Source organism: Anomaloglossus baeobatrachus, chromosome 1 (genome assembly GCF_048569485.1).
Source record: "Anomaloglossus baeobatrachus isolate aAnoBae1 chromosome 1, aAnoBae1.hap1, whole genome shotgun sequence".
NCBI classification, from domain to species: domain Eukaryota; kingdom Metazoa; phylum Chordata; class Amphibia; order Anura; family Aromobatidae; genus Anomaloglossus; species Anomaloglossus baeobatrachus.
The window spans coordinates 199,865,203-199,888,870 of NC_134353.1; the positions used below are offsets into that span (position 1 = coordinate 199,865,203).

General features: G+C 40.4%; 1 protein-coding gene across 2 annotated transcripts in view; it reads left to right on the forward strand.

Annotated features, from left to right (window-relative positions):
• The window catches only part of LOC142310185 (lecithin retinol acyltransferase-like), a 45,747-nt gene extending 30,833 nt beyond the window's left edge, over positions 1 to 14,914 (forward strand). The window contains exons 1-2 of one of the 2 annotated variants that reach the window (XM_075347671.1): positions 10,262 to 10,836; positions 11,993 to 14,914. In XM_075347671.1, coding sequence (XP_075203786.1) covers positions 10,306 to 10,836; positions 11,993 to 12,145 — 684 coding nt within the window. In that variant the 5' untranslated portion in view covers positions 10,262 to 10,305 and the 3' untranslated portion in view covers positions 12,146 to 14,914. Of the gene's footprint in view, positions 1 to 10,261; positions 10,837 to 11,992 lie in introns of those variants that run through there. The other variant, XM_075347676.1, reaches the window with a different exon arrangement.
• The last annotated feature ends 8,754 nt before the right edge of the window (positions 14,915 to 23,668 follow it).

The following is a 23,668-nucleotide window of genomic DNA, read 5'->3' on the forward strand; positions in this document are numbered from 1 at the left end:
TCCTACTAATAACCTATAGTTCCAGGCTCCATTTACTTTAATGGAGGCATGTTTTTTGGAGAGTAACTGTAAAGCGCAGGGTTAAATTGGAATTGGTTAAAATTTCCCCTTACAACATAGCCTATGATGCTCTCAGAGTCCAGACGTGTGAGTGTGCAAAATTTTGTGGCTGTAGCTGCGACGATGCAGATGCCAATCCCGGACATACACACACACACACACACACACACTCACACACACACACACATTCAGCTTTATATATTAAATATAGTGCTATTAATTCTCCAGCACTTTACAGACGTGATTTTTGAAAGCAAGTCATTACAATTCCCGTTTCCTTACCAATAAAGGAACCTTGAGTTTATCTATTGTTATTATTATTTATTTATAGAGCACCATTAATTCCATGGTGCTGTACATGAGACGGGGGTTACATACAAAATACATATACAAGTTACAGTAGACAGACTAGTACAGAGGGAAGAGGGCCCTACCCTTGCGGGCTTACATTCTATAGGATTATGGGTAGGAGACAATAGGTGGGGTGTAGATTGGGCGTCAGCTCCGCACGGTGGTCGGGCGGCGGCTCCGCACGGTGGTCGGGCGGCGGCTCCGCACGGTGGTCGGGGGGCTGTGAGTTCATTGTAGATTGTAGGCATTTCTGAACAGGTGGGTTTTCAGGTTCCGTTTGAAGTTTGCAAGGGTAGGGGATAGTCTGACGTGTTGAGGCAGCGAGTTCCAGGAGACTGTGGATGCTCGGGAGTAGTCTTGGAGTCGATTGCTTGAGGATCGAATGAGAGAGGAGGAGCGAAGGAGGTCTTGGGAGGACCGGAGGTGATGTGTTGGAGTGTAGTGGGAGATTAGTTCAGAGATGTAGGAGGGAGACAGATTATGCACAGCTTTGTAGGTCAGAGTTAGTAGTTTGAAATGGATACGGTGGAAGATTGGGAGCCAGTGGAGGGACATGCAGAGAGGAGAAGCGGGGTGGTATTGAGGAGAGAGATGGATCTGTCGGGTAGCAGAATTAAGGATAGACTGGAGAGGGGCGAGCGTGTTGGCAGGAAGGCCACAGAGGAGGATGTTACAGTAGTCAAGGCGGGAGATTATGAGGGCATGCACTAGCATTTTTGTAGATTGCGAATTGAGGAAAGGGCGGATTCTGGAAATATTTTTGAGCTGAAGACGGCAGGAGGTGGTGAGGGATTGGATGTGTGGTATGAAGGACAAGGCAGAGTCAAAAGTCACTCCGAGGCAGTGAACTTTCGGTACTGGCGAGAGCATGGTGTTATTTATTGTGATAGATAGATCAGGTGGAGAGTGTAGGTGAGACGGAGGAAAGATGATTAGTTCAGTTTTGGCCACATTGAGCTTTAGGAAGCGAGAGGAGAAGGAGGATATAGCAGATAGACATTTCAGGATTTTGGACAGCAGAGATGTGGCATCTGGGTCAGAGAGGTAGATCTGGGTGTCGTCGGCATAAAGGTGGTATTGGAAGCCATGGGACTTTATGAGTTGTCCCAGGCCAAATGTGTAGATAGAAAAAAGTAAGGGTCCTAGGACAGAGCCTTGAGGGACGCCAACAGAGAGATGGCGGGATGAAGAGGTTGTTTGAGTGTGGGAGACACTGAAAGTGCGATTGGAAAGGTATGAAGAGATCCAAGAGATGGCAAGATCTCTGACACCAAGGGAAGAGAGGGTCTGTAATAGGAGGGAGTGGTCAACGGTATCGAAGGCTGAGGACAGGTCTAGAAGTAGGAGTATAGAGAAGTGCTTGTTAGCTTTGGCATCTATCTTTTGGACGGTGATTATCGGCAGCACCCACGTTCAATATTTCTTCTATATATTGTGGTGTATGCTGAGGTGTTTTTTGTCCACCATCGCTCGATAGTAGAGCATCAGCTGACAGAACACAATTCTACAAGCCTTTACCAGGATTCTGCCTGTAATTGCACAATTCCAGAATGTGAGCAGATCTCGAAATAATCTACTTTCATCTTCACCTTGTATTGGGTTTATTGCGCTAGGAGGGGCAGTTTTATCTTTTGCAGCTTATTTTCAAACAACAATAAAGCCCAAATCTAAAATATTGTAGTCTATGAAACATGGAGCAGGTTGGTCAAGCAGGAAACATATTTAGTGGCATCTATAATTATGAAAGTTATGCACATTTTTATTTAGGATTTTTGGATGGAAAATCTGCTGTGAAATACTGTATATTTACAACAAAATAAATGAGATTAGAAGAAAGAAACCTGCAGAGGATTTCTGAACTTAAATTTCCGTTGCGGCTTTGTTTTGGATTTTCACAGGCTGTCACAGGAGGTGGGGTGTATAGAGAATAGTGAGGGAGTAGAGATGCTTTCGAATGGGACCTCTGGGGGAGGTAAATATACTGTTTTGTTTTTGTTTTGTTTTTAATTTTACATGATCAGCTGTTTTCTGCAGGGAAATTATCATAAGAATATTCATGACTTGGAGTGGATTTGCATAGTTCTTTTCAGGTTTGGATGCATTATTGGCACTATTTTTTGTTTGATTTGTCAGAATGTAATTGGTTGCTTCTTGGTTTGTATTGACTTGAAGACTATGAAGTGTAAAGCCTATTAGTTATAGGCTGCAGGTACATACATCCTAACAATGAATACTAAACCTCCAATTGTTTTTACTGTCCAAAATATATCTCCCTAGATGAGTCGTGTGTGAGGTGTGTGTCTTCTGCACAGCGGCACGTTGGGTGTGGGCGCTGTTGCTACTGTGGCGATACTCCCTTGCAGGCCGCATATTGACATTGGCTGATCAGGACCAGATGTTAACCCCTTCACTGAGACTAAACACCAGTTCTTCAAACACAGTCCTTCAATGAACAGTATTGGAAGACAACTATGTAGATTGGACAGCTGGTACAGCACTTTTCAGACATATAATTCACACAAAGCTGGGGTCCCCAACCTGTGGCTCGGGAGCCATATGTGTCTCGTGGGCCCATGATGTGTGGCTCACGGCTGTCTACCACCAGGGTAGCAAACAGCCATGAAGAGCAGGTCTCAAGATGATGACATTTGTGAATAGCTCCGCACAGAAGAATAGATCTAGAGGGGATAAAGTAGAAACCCCTGGATCTTGGCATACTGCCTTGTTGTAGTTTCTGTGGAAGAGTTTTGGCTTTCATTATACCAGTAATGGGGGCTCTGAGTGCAACTATGATGAGGGTGGCGGGAGCTTTATGTGTCTAATGACCCTCTAATAAAGCTGAGTGTGGCTCACAACCCTTTTTCAAAGCTGAATGTGGCTCTCAAAGTCAGAAAGGTTGGGGAACTCTGACACAGAGCATCCCAAAAAACTCTCTTTACTTACTGCATTTCCCTCAGTTTGGCAATTGCAAGCCTCTTTTTCTTTACCACCAACCAGCTCAACACGACAGCGGAGTACATGAAAGTCATTTTCTTCCTTTTCCCCTTATAGGAGATACTTGGCTACTTTTGCCGTTAATGAGCCTCTCTGCTCAGTGAATCTTGGAACTACTGCCCAGGACACACACCTTGTCTCATGTACTATTCCATCCTGGCCCATTACCTTGTGAGATGTAAGATACTAGGGGCCACACAATCAAGCGTTCTGTCTCCAAACCCATTCTCACTCTATCACTCGGTTCCTCTATCTTTCTCTCTTCTTATTCTTGCTGTCCTCTTCTCCAGTCTTTCTATCTCTTCAGGGACACCCAACTAATGTGGTTCTGCTGTACAGGCAGAGGTCTGCTTCTGTCACATGGTGGTGGCCCTGTCTCATCTACTGGCCTTTCCCTGTTCACTTGCTCCTCCACTATGGGCTAGTCCCAACTGATAACCGTTTCTTACCCTACTCACTGTCTGTTGCTGGGCAGACTAGCTTCCTCACAATACAGTGCATTACAACACACATCCATTACTTCCACAATAGCGCAGGATATAATAATATGCTATTGATATCTTTAGAGATGAATGCGACAAGTTCATCTCCTTACATCGCCCCGCGCCACACTGCACTTGCCGTAGTTGGCAGGACTTGAAGACTCTAAAGCCTGCTTTACACACTTCAATAGATCTTTCAATCCGTCGTCGGGGTCAAGTTGTAAGTGACGCACATCCGGCATCGTTCGTGACGTATTTGCGTGTGAAACCTACGTGCGATCGATATTGAACGCAAATACGGTGATCGCATACACGTCGTTTATTCCTCATACATTGGACGTTTGGTAGTACGAAACTAGTCAATTGTAACGTGTGACATCCATCATACGATTGTGATGTCTGAGGCTATGTGCGCAGGTGTGCGCTCTGCACCGCAGCTTAAAAAAGGTCTGCTTCAGAGCGCAGCTGAAAAGCTGCGTTCTGAAGCGCCTCACAATGTCTGTCATTCACTAATCTCTGTCAGTCGGTCACTATCTCTGTCCCTCTCTCTCTGTCCATGTCAGTCTATCCCTCTTACCCCCTCTCTCATACTCACCGATCCCCGATCACCGGCGCGGCTCTGCACGGCATTCACACTGCTCCGGCGGCTTTTACTGTTTTGAAAAAGCCGGCCGCCCATTAAACAATCTCGTATTCCCTGCTTACCCCGCCCACCGGCGCCTATGATTGGTTACAGTGAGACACGCCCCCCACGCTGAGTGACAGGTGCCACACTGCACCCAATCACAGCAGCCTGTGGGCGTGTCTATACTGTGTAGTGAAATAAATAATTAAATAATTTAAAAAAACGGCATGCGGTCCCCCCCAATTTTAAAACCAGCCAGAAAAAGCCATACGGCTGAAGGCTGGTATTCTCAGGATGGGGAGCCCCACGTTATGGGGAGCCCCCCAGCCTAACAATATCAGCCAACAGCCGCCCAGAATTGCCGCATACATTATATGCGACAGTTCTGGGACTGTACCCGGCTCTTCCCGATTTGCCCTGGTGCGTTGGCAAATCGGGGTAATAAGGAGTTATTGGCAGCCCATAGCTGCCAATAAGTCCTAGATTAATCATGTCAGGCGTCTATGAGACACCTTCCATGATTAATCTGTAAATTACAGTAAATAAACACACACACCCAAAAAAAATAATTTATTAGGAATAAAAAACACAAACATATACCCTGGTTAACCACTTTAATCAGCCCCAAAAAGCCCTCCATGTCCGGCGTAATCCAGGATGCTCCAGCGTCGCTTCCAGCGCTGCTGCATGGAGGTGACCGGAGCTGCAGAATACACCGCCGCTCCGGTCACCTCCACACAGCAAATGAAAACAGCCACGCGATCAGCTGAGCTGTCACTGAGGTTACCCGCTGTCACTGGATGCAGCGGTGGCCGCGGGTAACCTCAGTGACAGCTCAGCTGATCGCGCTACTCACCTCAGTTGCTGACTGGAGCTGACCGGAGCGGCGGTGAGTAGCGCGATCAGCTGAGCTGTCACTGAGGTTACCCGCGGCCATCGCTGCATCCACCGCTGGATCCAGTGACAGCGGGTAACCTCAGTAACAGATCAGCTGATCGCGCGGCTGTCTTCAGTTGCTGTGGGGAGGTGACCGGAGCGGCTGTGTCTGCTGCAGCTCCGGTCACCTCCATGCAGCAGCGCTGGAAGCGACGCTGGAGCATCCTGGATTACGCCGGACATGGAGGGCTTTTTGGGGCTGATTAAAGTGGTTAACCAGGGTATATGTTTGTGTTTTTTATTCCTAATAAATGATTTTTTTCGGGTGTGTGTGTTTATTTACTGTAATTTACAGATTAATCATGGAAGGTGTCTCATAGACGCCTGACATGATTAATCTAGGACTTATTGCCAGCTATGGGCTGCCAATAACTCCTTATTACCCCGATTTGCCAACGCACCAGGGCAAATCGGGAAGAGCCGGGTTCAGTCCCAGAACTGTCGCATATAATGTATGCGGCAATTCTGGGCGGCTGTTGGCTGATATTGTTAGGCTGGGGGGTTCCCCATAACGTGGAGCTCCCCATCCTGAGAATAGCAGCCTTCAGCCGTATGGCTTTATCTTGCTGGTTTTAAAATGGGGGGGACCGCACGCCGTTTTTTTTAATTATTTAATTATTTATTTCACTACACAGTATAGACACGCCCACCGGCTGCTGTGATTGGGTGCAGTGTGACACCTGTCACTCAGCGTGGGGGGCGTGTCTCACTGTAACCAATCATAGGCGCCAGTGGGCGGGGTAAGCAGGGAATACGAGATTGTTTAATGGGCGGCCGGCTTTTTCAAAACAGTAAAAGCCGCCGGAGCAGTGTGAATGCCGTGCAGCGCCGGAGATCGGGGATCGGTGAGTATATGAGAGAGGGCTGCTCAATTCAGTTACTCAGGAGTTTAGCGGTCACCGGTGAGCCCTTCACAGGTGACCGCTAATCAGGACGCGGCACAGACAGAGCCGCAGCATGACCATGAAGTCGGGTGAAGTTCACCCGAGTTCATTCTGATCGTGCGGCTCTTTCTGTGTCTGCTGTCATCTGCCATTCAGCTCTGCTACACGGCTGTCTGTGTCTGCTGTCAGCGGCCATTCAGCTCTGCTACATGGCTGTCTATGTCTGCTGTCAGCGGCCATGTAGCAGAGCTAAATGGCAGATGACATAGTAAAAACGCATCCCTACACATTACACACGCTTGGCAAGTCAATAAATAAAAAAAAAAAGGTGCCCAATGCATACGTCACAGAACACATGATCTAAAGGATCGCACACAAAATTGATGAATTTAACATAGACTACTAACGCTCGTGTGACAGCAAATGAACGACCTACGTGTGATCTCATTCAATCGCATATGCGACCTGGGCGTGTCACATCGCATACAAGATCGCACACCTAATTGTAAGGTGTAAAGCTGGCTTTAATTGTAAAGTCTATTAGTTCTAGGGTACATTAATCCTAAAAACTAATACCAAACATCCATTTATTTTATTGTCAAAAACATATCTTTGTCTATGTGTATATAGAGTTTTGAGTTCTGAAGATTGTATAATTTTAGGTCTTCCTATGGCATGACGATAAACCTTTGCTTGCCCTGCTATACCAGACAGCCAGGAAGGAAGTATCCAGTTAAACGTCTTTTCTCTTTGATGAGTAAGAACAATTACATTCATAAGCAAAAACAAACCTGGAAAGTCAGGAAACTGGGCCATAAAGTTGTCAATTCACAAAGCACAGAGCAGTGTGAAAGGTGTATGCTCTCTGCCTGGTTTTATGCTGGGAGTAGGGATAAATTCTTGCCAAGTAGGCGTTATAAGGTAATCTTTTGTGATGCCTTGTTAAGATAGCACAAAAAAGCCTGGCTAATGGCTGATGACAGCGCGCTGGCAGGCTCCGAGGGAAAAGCTGCCTGTATACAACTGGATAAAGGATCAAGTTCTCTTTTCTCCAAGTCTCAATGGCTTAGTCATTTTTCAGGTAAGATGAATGTGTCTTCCCATCTATCATTACTCGCAGACTCTCTGGGAAGTTGAAGCCCTGTGGGTTCGTAATGCATTTACTTGGCTGCTGATGTTATTAGCTGCCGAATAAGGAGCTTTGTTGACCAGAAAGAGCTGCCCTTTTGTGAGGCTTTTTTCCTGGGGCTTCTTCATTTACATAATGGATTAGCATGTATCAAAATGCACTTTTAAAGGGTTGCTCCATTTTTGCTTCTTTTTTTACCTCAAACATAGACAACAAAAAAGGGCTAAATTTCCAAAACATTAGTATTGCTCCATAAACAGCCCTCTTTTTGTTACGGTAATGTATAGTGTCTTGTTAATTTACCAGTCCTGAGACCATGAATATTTTAACAGTTTTTCTTATACTGAAGATTTTCTTCACCTCTTACCTAAATTTGGCTCCTTTTTTCATTACATTTTTACTTGCATTTTTTTACGTTATCTTTTTTTTCTTGCTGATTTTATCACTTTTTGTTATGTCAAATTGTGGATAAAACTTTTTTTTTCTTGAAAACTTTCCGTTACTTAGCTATGATAAAACTTTCATAAAGTCATGTGCAGATCACATGCTGAAACGCAATAAAAACACGTGAGTTTTTTTCAATGCAGATTTTTTTTTTTCCATCTCATTCAAGTCTATGGGGAAAATCCATAATTAAAACACATGTATGTAAAGTGCTGTGGCATTAATGACGCTGTACAAGTATATATTGTTATTATTATATTATTATTATCTTCAAGAGAATTTGCCATGCTGTGGATTCCAAAAACTCACTGCAGATCAATTTCTGGATCAACAAACAAATAGCGCAGTGGGCACGAGATTTACATGAATCCTATTTATGTGGTTGAATGTGTTATTCAACATTCAACATTCATTGAATTGTTTTATGTGTACGAACATTTGCAGCAAAATGTACCAAACACTCATTGCAGGAACTTGGTATTCGCACTAGTATTTTCTTTATCACTTATTAGGACTCTTTATTTTTTTATATTTTTAAAATATTATTCAGGTAATATAACATTTGCTAGGTACAACTGTGCCACAAACACTACAGATATATTCACACTGTACAAGTATTCCATTTTGTAAACCAGTTCTGCTAATTAGGTTGACCTGATTCTTATGCTGTCACCAGTAAGACTGATTTGTAAGACTGGTTTGTAGCTACATACTGAAGGATCATAACACTGTTCATAATGCACTGGATACTTAAATTAACTAGGGAATAAAGATACTAGAATAAGTGGAGCCTTATTCGCTTTGCTCTTTCCCTCCATATCAGACACTTGTCTTTCTATAGCTGGGTGCTGTCACTAGCACAAGGATATACAGTGCGGAGGTGTCACCATCCATTACCCAAAGTACTCATCATCTATTTTACTAGATGTTCTGTGGCATTTGTCTCCAATGGATACAACAGTATAAACACAAAACAAAGAAAACAAAAGATAGAACTTCAGGCGTACAAATAACCCTAAATAGTAAAATATTTTGGTAAGAAGTAAATCACTCCATCATGAGGCACCCTAATAGTCCAAAAATTATCACCAATTTCTTTAAAGTTGAATACAGTAGATGACCAATAGCATATCGGTAGTGAAGCATATATAAATCTATAACTATTTCTCATATATATGTATATATACTGTATATATATATGTACATATATGTATATACACACGTGTCAGTAAATTCTCACAAACCTCTTTTATTTCAGCAACTTGAGCATGGGTTGAAAAAGCTTGAAAACAGTGCATGACCAACAGTATATATATATATATATATATATATATATATATATATACTGCCAGTCATGCACTGTTTTCAACCTTTTTTCAACCCATGCTCAAATTACTGACACCGAAGAGGTTGGTTACAATTTACTGAGAATGTGTGTACATATAAAATATGTATATAAACCACATATATATTTTTATATATATATATATATATATATATATATATATATATATATATATATATATATATATATATATATATACTGCCAGTCATCCACCATTTTCAACTGTATTCAACTCGTGCTCAAATTACTGAAATCAAGGGATCAAGGGGGTTGGTGACAATTTACTGACGTGTATATGTATATATTTATTTATATAAACGTACGTACAGTATATAAATATATATATATATATATATATATATATATACAGTATATACCTATATATAAGAAACAGTGATCGACTTATACATATTTCACTGCCATTATCATACTACTATTTTTCCACACTACCTTAACTGTGTTTTGAGATATTTTATGAATACCATGTTATGGAGATTTTAGATTTTAGGGAAACGATAAAAAAACACATTAACTTGTTTATTTTGCTATTTATTAGAGCACAATAATTACTAATTAAGAAAAATCATGGAAGGGATATATTAAATCTATGCAATTATATAAGTAACTGAAAATATTGTATATTGAATATTTTAAATTTTTACATCAACTATACTAAAATAGTTAATATAATGTAATAAAATAGTTAATATAATCGTTAGCATAGTTTTCTATTTTTTTTATTTAAAAAAAAATTGTGTGACATTATTGGACATGTCTTGGCATCTCTAAGAATGTAGTTTTAAATAACAAAAATAAAAGTAATACCAAAACTGAACAATGGCCATTTACATCTTTATAGCATTTGTTTCTCATGTTTAACATTTTTATTAGAATGGCAAGAAGGGTGACTCCCAGATAACTTTTGACCAATGCTTTCAGACTTTTCTCAGTGATGTCAAGAGATTCTCCCCCATGTGCCTAACAAAAAAACACAGATTAGCATGAAAGACAACTGAGCAGTTAATACACTCCTTGCAGTACTCAAGGTGAGCATCATGAAATCTCTTCTGGTAGGACTGATGGTCTTCATCTTTGAAAAAATCCTCATTTTTTCAAACTTAAAGAAGTTTAGATTGCAAAACAGGAACGTTGAAGCAAGAAGTGCTGAGTTTTGCACACTGAACAGAGGAGACTTGTTACAGGTTCCCAGGACTCTGTTTATTCATTTTGGGATCTACTTGGGAAATAACAAGGTTGCCCATCTGATGCCTGATATCCTTCCTGCTATTTTTGACAACAAGTGTCTGATTGGGAAAGTCGTTACCAACAAACGGCTGATCCTGGGCGTCCTGGCAAAGGTGGCCAGTATAAGGGTGGACACTGTGCAGGACTTTGCCTATGGTGGAAGTATAATAGTTAATCCCATGGACAAAAGTTTCAAGACAAAACCTCTTTCTAATGAAGAAGTGGCTCAGAGAGCTGAGAAACGTGTGGGGGCCACATCATACAGCCTGCTGTGGGATAACTGCGAGCACTTTGTAACTTATTGCAGATACGGCTCTCCGGTCAGCTTTCAGGCTAATAAGGTAAAGGCACATTAATAGGATTTGTGTAGACTATTGTCCATAGTATTCTTTCTGTACTTTGCTATTTTGATACAGTGAAAAGACTAAATATCAATGGATATTGGATCATTTATTCATATACTGATGCTGACCTGAAATTAGGATAAATTAGTTTTAGAATTGTTGATACAATTTCAATAAGACCACATAATATGCTTATTAATTCAAGGTTCTTAAGATATCTGAGGTTTTATGTCTGGATCTGTCCAGTATAATTGCACTCTGTAATTACAACCCCTTCAGTGCCGCAATTCCATTTACACATAAAACGAGTGGAAGTAACTTTTTTCTTTTCCTTTAAAGCTGGGTTTTATTCCCTTTTATTGCGGCGTGACGTATACCTGGTAGTGTGGATTGGCCTGAAACAATTCACTTTAATTGTTAATAACCTTTACCCTTTCTAATAGTTAAATAGTTCCTGAAGTAACAGCAGACATAAAACCCTGTCTGGGCCCTTGTGGTATCTAAGAGTCTGTGAAGGTGTTACTTCCATATAATTGTCCAATAAAATGATTACTGGGGTTTTTCTTCTTACTTTATTACGTGGAACAAATGCCTGCGATATGTGTATCGCGTGATTGATAGAAGAAATTAATCCGAGCAATAAGGAGCGGTGTGCGGTGCTAGATCTGACATTATATCTACATTTCTTTATGTTCTACCAGATTATTAGCAGAATTATTTGTATTCTTCTATATCTATATATTTTTTCATTATTTGTATTTTTTGAACCAATTATTTTGTTTTAATTCTAAACATTCTGATACCTTATTGAAACAAATAAGTAAATTAACCCTATTTAATATTTTCTCTTGTATAAGTTAATTTAATAGAATTACACATTTTTACCTTCTGTTTGAAATAACTTACAATAGTAAAGTTACTCAATATTGCATTTCATTCTTATTTGCGCTAAAGTTGTATATACCGATTTTATTTAATTTGTGTTAGGGAATAAAAAATATGACTTTATAATATGCAAAATATAATTATATATACAATTGTATAAGGATAAAGTACATTCAGTATCTAGAGATGCAATTTGCCCATACATAATGTATTGCCGTTACTTTTCCAGAATTGCCATTAATTTCTGATACATTTCTTTTTCTTATAGTTTTGCGATGTACTGAAGAAGATCATTCGAGACCAAAGGATTGTGGTGATTTCTGCTGCTGCGGGATTGGTATTGACGCTCTGTGTTGGACTAGGTCCATTCACCATCCTTCCCAGTTTTCTTATTACCTTCACCCTGTGGATGGCTAGCTGAGCTGGTACATGTGTGACAATACAGTATGTGGCCAAATATGGCATGTGCCTTCAGATTGTGCTACATGCATGCCCAGCAATGGAAAGTATCAGCCAAACCTGCGAGTGAAAACATGGACATCACTAGCATTTCACTACTTTAGTATTATAGCATATTTGGGAGAAGACTAAAATGTTCTGTAACTCTAGAATAATTTTTATCTTAAAGAGATAGGGTTAACGTGTATTAAACAGAATAGTAATGTTACCATTATTATATTAATACCATGTGGCCTGCTTAGAATATTGATGCATAGCTATCAGGTAGTAGATATACAGAGTACCAGACCCTGATGTGGATGCTCGTGCAATTGTTGTAAAATTGGTAATCATGTTACTCATGCTGGGCATCTAACATGTTTCCTGTCTGTACCAATTTCTTTTTAGTAGTTGCTGACCTTTGATTCACAATCTATTTATTTTTTGTTACTAATTCGATAACAATATTGAAGTAATTTTTATAGAGTTTTGATCATATTCACAACCTTGTCTCATAAAAAGTGTGCACATACAGCCTGTGATTTCCATTTCCTATGCAAACTAGATCTGTCATAAATTGTCTAGCGATCTAGTTATTTCCATCGATACACTACATTGAAACTGTGTTTTATGAAATATGATAAAGGCTAGGGTCTAGTGATGAATGTACACTATCATGTGCAGGTGCTGTTTACTTGTTAAGAGCAGTTGGATGCTGGGATGGGTGCGACTCGAAAACCCAAGTTTATTGGAAGATTTCCATGAAAAATGCTCAAGTCTCTCATTGACTTCCATTACACTTGGGTACTTGAGTTGCGCTCATCCGATCATCCAATGCTTTTTACGAGTATCCGAGTTTAATGGAAGATTTTATGGACAAATGCTTGAGTCCCCATTGACTTCAAATTGTACTCATGTACCTGAGTCATGTCCATCCAAGCATCCAACTGCTTGTTATTAGTACTAAGCACCCGAGCATGGTAGTGCTCACTCATCACTACTAGGGTCCCAATGACCGTATTTTCTCCATCCAAGAAAATGGTCCGATTATGCTGATCAGAGCCTGATGAAAGTGGGATCTATTTTTCTTGAATGTGGAGAGAAAACAATGTTCTTCACCTTCTCCTTTTTTTCAGTCCGTGATAATCGTACCGTACTCAGATGTCATCCCAATGCGGTCCAATGCATTCCACAAACCAATAGACTTGAATGGCCGAGTGCAATCCAATTCTCAAAGGCAAATCGAGCATGCTGACATTTTATTTTACTCAGACCACTTGGTCCTAGGAAAAATTAGACTTGTGTACTGCCTCATTGAATAACAGTGGTCTGAGCGCGATCTGACTTTTTGATGGATATCACTTGGACCCAAATATAGTCATCTGCACAAGCCCTAGTGCTTTTTAACAATTGCAGTTTCAAGGTAGAGAAAATGTTGCTATAAGGACTATAATCATAAGTTTGCTAACAAATATGTATGAAATGTATTTATTTTTTAAAAAACTCTTTCACTACTATGTACTTTTACTAATTCTATTCCATGGTTGGTGATAAAACGTCTGATTTGTTAAAATTCTATTTTTTAACTAACTAAAACATCAGTAAGGTTGTGTAAATCAGTCAAATAGTCATTGCTGTATAATAACTCTTTAAAAAATGGGTTGAAACCCTGAAGCCAATGTCTGATTTTCCATCGCTATATTTGTTATCTTACTGCTTCTCCCCTTAAAGTAATTCTAGATGTCCTTAAGTACATTCAGAAAATAAAGTAAATCTCCCAAAAAATATGCAACTTTCTAATATTCTTTGTGGCAATTCTGTGCAATTTTCAGAATCTCTGCTAGCTGTCAGTGAATTCAGTTATTGGATTTTAAACTGAAAACAAGTTCTGAGCGATTACCACAAGGAAACCAATATGGAAAGTCCTCTGTGAGCTGAATGAATCAGTAGCACAAGCTTCTGTCCTCTAAAAGTGGTTGTCCACTACATGGACAATCCCTTCTGATTCCACGTTTCCCCCATATAAAGCCTATACTCACCTCCCATACTGTGATGGAGCACTTTCAGCTTGCGATGCCAGGGCTCACATGGGGTTGTGATGTCACATTAGCCCCAAGTCCAATCAGTGCCTTTGGACCAAACGAACAATCAACAGGAAGTGAGCACAGCCGCAGCACTCACTTCCTGTTGATTAACTCATTTGGACCAAGAATACGGTCGTCTGCACGAGCCCTTACTGTTATAACTAATTGACCAGACTGGAGACAATTGTGAAAACATTGCATTGGTCTACAGCGGTTTGTAGACTCATTTGCGCAAAACTGTTCTCACTCAATGACAAGCTGACATATTTAATGGCAAGGTCTTAAAATGCAGATTATATCAGAAAGTTAGTGTTCAGTAATTAGGTTATATTTATAAAACCGGAAAACTAACTATTTTAAAGGGGTTGTCCCATCTCAGACATTTATGCCACATCAATAAGATATTGCAAACATGAGGCCCCAGGGATGAGAGATGGATGGAAGGCTCTCTCCATTCCATAAAATTGCCAAGCGCACTCACCAGTCACCAGTATTTGTTATTGTATATTTTGGCATATCTTATCAATATGCAGAAAATGTCCCAGATGGGACAACCCCCTAATACACTTGTAATATGTTTGTACCTGGTATTTTTTATAGTGAATAAATGTTTTACTTCTGTAACTTTATCTTATGTTTTATTCCATATACTGCAACGTGAAATAAAGGCAAACTTTGACTAATAGCCGTAATATAATAATTTTTTTACTATCTTAGTACTAAAAAGCCATTGTTAAGATATATTGTGAAAATTACGGCGGAAATACATCTGTTCAGAGTTTAGTCATTCAGTAAGAGACTTCTTACTGAAAATCAAGTTGTTTCCTGTTATTTCTCATTATTGATATTATGCCATCGAATACCACAACCTTAGATGCTGATTGTATTCATCAGTCCATGAGTTTACAATATGGCTTCTCCATATCAACCGTAATCTTCTATAGAGAAACAATTAGCAAAAAGCCAATTAGTGTATTTCTGGAATGCAGTAGAGTAGAAAATCTGTGTACCCATAAGAAACCAAGGGGAGAACATGGAGATATATAAACTCCTTTCAGATGTTGCCACTAGTCAGATTTAACACTAGTATGAATAAAAGGTTATCTACATAGAAAAAGCACATATACCATTGATTATCTGCATATGATAAATTGTGTACGTGAGCCACAAAATGACAAAAAGGATCTTACACTGTATGAAAGAGAGACAACTCTTCTCTTGGTGTCAGGGCCATGACCTTTGGTCAGACAGTAGTCAAGTGATGATGGACAGCACAACATTCAGTACAAGAGAGATCATCGTCAGCTGCACAGAACATGCCACCGAAGAAAGAATTCCAGGGAACTCGCAAAAAGTTGAAATGCTTAATTTGTGCACAATGACAAGAAAACTTATCCAGACGTAGATAATATGTAGAACATGCAGAATGAAGCTTAGTTAGCACTGGACATTTCATAATTCTTTCAATTGTATTGTAATCGTATAATATAATGTGGTAAAGGGTTTGCTCACTAATTTGAGGATGGGTCAACAATATCTCAACTCCAATGCTCTTTATCACTTTTAGGTTCAATATATCTTTATTAAACACAGAAACCAAGACTTCCAGGCAATCAAGTAGGCATGAACACAGTGCCAACTCCAGTTGAGTCAGGTTGGTGGTCACCCTGTCCGCCTGCTCAAAAATATGCCTACATAACACTCAACTATGATCAATAAATTGCCATGGCAAGAAATCTCTATACCATTTTCCATTATACTGTATAACCAACCAGAAACGAAAGAGAGAGAGAGTGAAGAGAAAAAGAGAAGGAAGAAAAGAGAAGAAAGAGAAAAGAAGAAAACAGAAGAAAGGAGAAAGGGGGAAATATCAGGGCAAGTATTCCAGTGATGAGTGTATAATCATCTCCCTCTGATTCCAGACCCGCGTTCCCAATATATTTAATAAAAGTCAGATCTCCAAGACCCTCTTTGTTAACCACTGTTGGAACCCTACAGACTCCTTAAAAAATATCCAGGAATGCCAGATCACAAACCATTTGGAGTCCAACCTTTCGTCTTATGCCCTTATTTCCTCCAGACGCTGGAGCGTGTTAACTGCTTCCACCCAATCTTTTTATCACTTTTAACCAATTTGTAACATGAGGATATGTAGTATTGTAAACCAATAACATCATCCTTTCGACAAAAAGAAAGTAATATGCACATAAAAAGATATGTCTGCAATAGTGGAATGTCTAGTCGGACTGGTCATTACTCTCATTACCATTAATGTTAATGATCAGTCTGACTAGTTAGATTACATACTGTACACACAGACACATCCTCCTCTAAAACCTGCTTATTTCAGTTCTAACCGGGTTTCTGTGATATTCTTTGCTTAATATTATTTATTATTGACTTTTGTGTGCATATTTCTTTTGCTTTTTCTAAGGGATCCTGTCTTGGGTTTTTTATATTATGGAGTTGATACATGAAGACTGGCAGAGCACATGGTGGAGGGCACCAACCTGGTTCATTAAGCAGCGTTGGAGCACGTCTGTTATCTGTCACTACTGTAGAGGGGACTGGAGTTAATTTCTGTAATAAGTTGCACCACTTAGTGGTTGAACATGATGAATTTAAAGAGTGGCTATACTGATGTTTCTTGATTCAGTTTGTGTATGCTTGAAAAAATGTCTGAATGAACATTACATGAAAAAAAATGTAGTTTTTGAGATAGCCTTTAATTTTTTTTATTTTTTTATAATATTAACTATAGAGTCTCCACTGGAACCTTTCTGTCCTCACAGAGTGCAGTACAAATTTGCTTTAGCTCTGAACATGGTATGTCCTACCTGCCGGTTGTGATTGGCACCATTCTCCAGCAGCACAGACTGCTTTTGTCTGCAATTCAGTGGCTTACACTGGTGTCAGGTTGACACATCTGATTATTCTCTGCTTTGCTGACGTGATGTGACTGACAACATCACGCTGATTGATAGCTGGCTTCCTGCTGTCTAACTGCTGGAAGTCGACTGTCAATCAACATGATGCCAGCAGTCACCGCCCACCGACAGAGGAGCTTAGAAGAAGAAGAGATGCTCTGTTGATGTGGAGCAGCTGAACCGCTTGCAGGAGTGGCCAAAAACTGCTCTGTGCCGATGCCTGGTACAACAGACAGGTAGCTGCCTCTGATTGCAACTACCTGTCTCATACATTTAGCCACATAAAAAGATCATGGAAAATCTCTTTAATACAGTGGTACTTGATTATTTATGAATAGTGATGAGCAATTGCTACCATGCTCGGGTGCTCGTTACACATAACGAACAGTTGGATGATCAGATGGGCGCAACTCGAGTACCCAAGCATAATGGAAGTCAATGGGGGACTTGAGTTGAGCCCATCCATGCATCAACTGCTCATTACGAGTACTGAGCACCTGAGTATGGTAGTGCTGATTCAACACTATTTGTGGACTCTTCAGGATTTTCTATATTTCTGCATACATTTGACTTACAACTATATCAAATATAGAATCAAGACCTAAAAGGCAGTAAAAAAACAAATGAATCAATAATATTAGACTTTGTATTTTTTTAATGAGGAAAATGTTAAAGTATCACATGTCTGTGAGTGGCAAAAGTATGTGAACCTTTACTTTTAGTATCTGGTGGGATCCCCTTGTGCAGTAATTACTTCAACCAAACATCCTGACAATTGTTGATTAGCCCTGCACATCACCTTGAAGGAATTTTAGCCCATTACGCCCTACAAAACAGCTTAAACTGTTAAGGTCCAGTCACACTAAGCAACTTACCAGCGATCCCAACAACGATAGGGATCGCTAGTAAGTTGCTAGGAGGTTGCTGGTGAGATGTCACACTGCGACACTCCAGTGATCCCACCAGCAACCTGACCTGGCAGGGATCGCTGGAGCGTGGCTACACGAGTTGCTGGTGAGCTCACCAGCAACCAGTGTCCAGCCACACGTGCAGAGAGCAGGGAGCAGCGCACACTGAGCGCTGGCTCCCTGCTCTCCTAGTACAGCACACATGGGGTTAATTACCCGATGTGTGCTGCAGCTAATGTGCACAGAGCAGGGAGCAGCGCACAATGCTTAGCGCTGGCTCCTTGCTCTCCTAGCTACAGCACACATCGGGTTAATTAACCCGATGTGTCCTGCAGCTACATGTTTACAGAGCAAGAGCCGGCACTGACAGTGAGAGCGGCTGAGGCTGGTATCAAAGGTAAATATCGGGTAACCAAGGACAGGGCTTCTTGGTTACCCGATGTTTACATTGGTTACCAGCCTCCGCAGAAGCCGGCTCCTGCTGCCTGCACATTTAGTTGTTGCTGTCTCGCTGTCACACACAGCGATCTGTGCTTCACAGCAGGACAGCAACAACTAAAAAATGGCCCAGGACATTCAGCAACAACCAACAACCTCACAGCAGGGGCCGGGTTGTTGCTGGATGTCACACACAGCAACATCGCTAGCAATGTCACAAAAGTTGTTCGTTAGCAGCGATGTTGCTAGCGATGTTGCTTAGTGTGACGGGGCCTTTATGTTGGTGGGTTTTGTCCCATGAGTTGCACACTTCAGGTTCTTCCACAACTTTTATATTGAGTTAAGTTTGGGGCTTTCTCTTGGCCATACCAAAACATTAACCTTATTCTTTTTCATTCTTTTGTAGAATGACTTGTGAGGCTTTGGGTTATTGCTTTATTGCATAACTCATGAACAGGTCATGAACAGATGTCCTGACATTCCCTTAGCTGGTATAATTCAGAATTCATTGTTCCATCAATGATGGTCTGGTCCCAATGCAGAAAAACAGGACCCAATCATGATACTCCCACCACTATATTTCACAGATGGTATGAGGTTTTGATGTAGTAATGCAATGTTTTCTGTCTCCAATCATAACAATTTTCATTTAAACCCAAAAGCTCTACTTTGGTCTCACTGTCCACAAAACATTATTCCAATAGCCTTCTGGCTTGTCTGGGTACATTTTAGCAAACTGCAGACAGACAGTAATGTTCTTTTCATATGTAAGTCTTTGCTATGCAAACAATTCTTGAGCAATGAACATTAACATTAGCAAATGCTAAAGAGGCCTTTATTTCCTTGGAGGTTGCCTTGGGTTCCTTTGTAATCCTTGAAGACTATTTTACGCCCTTCTTTTGGATTGATCTTTGTTAGTCAATTACTCCTGGGGAGTGTAATAATCGTCTTGAATTTCTTATATTTGTAAACATTGTCTGTGGATTGGTGGAGTCTAAACTGCTTGGAGATTTTTTTTAACCTTTTACAGCCTTATGCGCATCAACAACACTTTGTCTGAGGCCCTCAGCATTGTTCGTGTCTTCATACACTTCCACAAACATGTTGTAAAGAACAGACATTGATATGTCTTCTTTAAATAACACACCCACTCACACCTGATTGTCATCCCAATAAATGAAAACACCAGACTTTAATTTCAACTTCAAATTATTTTCTAATCCTAAAGGTTGACATACTTTTGACACATTGTAATTTTGCTTTAAATGAGGAAAATTAACCAAAGTCTTCTGTTTTCTAATAATTTGATTTTTTTTTTGTTCTCTTGATCTACTTTTAGGACTTGTGTGAAAATCTGATGGAGTTGACAAAATTTCAAGTAAAACTGTAGATTCGGTGATTTGGCTTATTTATTTAACTTGGAATTTTGTTCAAAAACATCTGATCTATGTGACATCATCCTTTATATCCACATTGTCCTTCGACTAAACATAGTGTGGAGAGGATTTCTAAGCATAGGTCTGGTTAAAGTTTAACCTCAGCCATTTATGTCTAGCCATTGCAGAATGATTATGTTTTAATTGAATATGACATCTCTTATTTGTCAAAGTCAAATGGCGTCTACTTGAAAGAAAAGTGCAGAGTATTGTATTTTCCTTTTCTTGTGATTGACAGAAGCTTATAGTTTTTATAAGGCAGTTGTATCAGTTGGCATACATAAGAAGATCTGAAGACCTCAGCGTACACAATGTTTAATTTAAGAGCACATGGAATTATTATTCTTTTTCTAAAGATATTGAAATAAAGATGGAATTATAGGCTTCACATTGGATTTAGTTCAGCTCGTTGTGACAAAACACTGTGTTTTATCCCTCGTTCAGTGGTCCCGTCAAGGCTTACATCTGATCCCCCTGCAAATTGGGATTCAGATGTATGTGCCGGCGAAGCCTTTGACTATAGTGACAAAGTCACCTTGTTCTCGGTCGTGTACCATTGTAAGTGTATATAGTTACTAGAGGCGGACACCTAGACACAGTAGTCTTCATATGGAAGTCCATCTCCAGTAGGCATTTAAGCTCAAAACTACTGGATGACAGAGAACATGGTGACTGTCTGCACCATTATAGTCAATTGCCCCATCATTGGTACCGTCGGGGGACAAAACATAGTGTGAAACCATCCTTACACTGGGGATATACAGTCGTGGCCAAAAGTTTTGAGTCTGACACAAATTTTGGAATTCCCAAAGTTTGCTACTTCCATGTTTTATATCTGTTAGTCATGTGTTTCTATGACTGCTGAAGTACAGTTATAAGTATTTCATAACTTTTTACACTATTATATACAAATGCATCAAGTTTATGTAAAGACTCGATATTTACTTTGTAGTCCCCTTTTTTCCAAGAATTCTGCCCTTCACCCTGACATGCTAATATCAGCTTTTTGGGCCAGATGTTGACTGATGACAACCCATTGTTACCTAATCAATGCCAGGAGTTTATCACAATTTCTGTGTTTTTGTTTGTCCAGGGTTGAGGGTTCTCAATGGAACGCAGATCTGGAGAGTTTCCTGAGCGTGGACCAAGAAAATTTCAATGTTTTGTTTATTCAGCCATTTAGTTATCACTTTTCATCACCATATTACTCTACGATCATTGGGAGAAGTTGCTTTTTATCCAAGGGACTGCACTCACCAAGAATTTTGCCTCAGAACACTTCCATGACTAAAAAATTATATATAGATATGAACTTCTACCAATGATCCAGGAGCAATTTGGTGATGAACAATGCTTTTTCCATGGCCAGGATACAAAAACTCAAGAATTGTGACAGACTCCAAACACTGCTTAGCTCAGAATGTGTTGTCAGTCAGGATTTGGTCTAGAAGCTGATATCCAGCATGTCAGGGCACTTGCAGAATTCTTGCAAACTATGAATCAACACTGTTAGGCCCGTTTCACACGTCAGTGGAAAACACTGACGTTTTTCACTGGCGTGTAAAACACGCACATGTCCCTCCGTGTGCCGTGAATTACGGCACACGTGGGTTGTCTAAGTGCAATCCGGGCTCCGTTCTCCGTGGCCCGTGATTGCACATAGAGATTAACTCACCTGTGCGCGCTCCCGCTCTCCATGGTGCTGATCGCTCCCGCGATGCAGCATCCGGCCGGCGCTGACCCCCGCAGCAGCTGCTTCCGGGTCGGCTGTGTTGTGCATCATGAATATGCGCGACAATAATGAGCCGGCTCAGAAGCAGCAGGGAGAACAGGCTGCAGAGAGCGTCACTGGAGCAAGGTGAGTAAAAATGATTTTTATTTTAGAAGCTCGCTTTTTTCTGGCACGTGTTTCACGGACTACACCACTGCGTGGTCCGTGGGACATCAGTGATGCCAGAAAAAAATGGACGTGTCTCCGTGCGGCAATCACGCACACTCGGGTACGCCGCACGGAGACACGTGCAGTGAAAAATCACTGATGTGTGAGCAGACCCATTCATTATAATGGGTCTGCGTATGTCAGTGATTTTGGTACGTTTAAAAAAAAGCACAAACGTACCAGAATCACTGACGTGTGAAAGGGGCCTTAGGCTCTGTTCACATGTTGCATGTTTGCCACGCTTTTTTGTTGCGCTTTTTCATGAAAATTAAAGTTGCTTTTTACAGCTCTAGCAAAATCATTGTGATTCCTGAAATCTCATGAACATAATTACTTATTTTGTGACTGAATTGGGAAACTGCTGTGTTTTTTAAAACTGCATCATATCAAGTCTTTCAGCTTTTTTCACCATAGAAGGCAATGAAAAAGTGCAAAAATGCTCTAAAAAAACGCAGCCATGCGTATTTGATGAATAAAACTAATTTTATCAAACATGCACTGTAAATGAATTACATATAATCTGCACCAAAAAACACACAATAAAAACGCAGCAATACCTGTTTTTTCTGTCAGCAGGTTCATTACTGCCAAGAGAGCAGAAAAGAAGCAGCAACAAAGCAATGTGTGAACACAGCCTGAATATTAATTCTTTGCATAAACTTGATGTATTTGGCGATAAATATGTAAAAACGTATAATTAAACTTCAGTAATCAGAGAAACATCACTAAAATATTTAAAAACACTGAAGTACCAAAAAACAATTTGAGAAAACAAAAATTTGTTTCTGACTCAAATCTTTTAGATACGATTTACATTGTGATCGGAGGTAATTACTTTTACTACAATTCTCTGTTTTGCTGGCATTGCTCTTACTGCAAGCTGGAGTGATGTGCGCATGAAGTCAATCAGTAAAGAAGAAATAATCATCATTATAGCTGTCCCACTACTGTGAAATCCTCAGTGAAAATCCCCAGCATAAATTGACATGCGGTGAATTTAAATCCCCAGCAGAGGTCAGGTTACTCTGTGGTTCTTTCTGCAGCTTGTTAAAGCAGATTTCTCATCCACTCAGCTAGTACTGTCATAGAAAATTTTCCACATTCAAATTGGCAGCATATCTGTCCCATGTGAATGTACCCTTATAGTGCCTGTAGCTTCATACAGACTTGTCATGCTCATACAGATTTCAAAGGGTTGTCCACTACTCAGAGAACGTCTGCTCAATCAGCATATTTGCCCCCATTAACGCCTCCAGTCCCGACACTGTTCCACTTGTGATCACGTGAGGTTGCTACGTTCCACGAGCCCTGCACCCAGGCAGCGTTGGCTTCACTCTCCCTGTTTTCAAATGTATCAAATATCAATGTGACATGAGCGGCCAGCCGCAGCTCTGACTTCATCATGATGTTCGATTTGTCTGAAGGTGAGGAGAGTGAAGCCGGTATTGATTGGGCACCGGGCTCGCATGACGAAACAGCCTCATGTGAGTCCAGGGAGAGCGAGTGCCAATGCAGCTGGTACAGCGCAGGCGAGTAGAAGTGTTATTATTTTAATGGGGCTAGCATGCTGATTGAGAAGGGATTGTCCGAGTAGTGGACAACCCCTATTAATTATTCAAGAGCATTTTTACAGAATTACCGACTTATATACTTCCAAACTGAAGGCACACATAAAGGAAGACCTTGACTTAAAAATATGTACCAGGCATATATAAATTCAATGAGTGAACATCACAATAGTTATTACTGTTTTCTATCTGCTGTATAGGCAAAG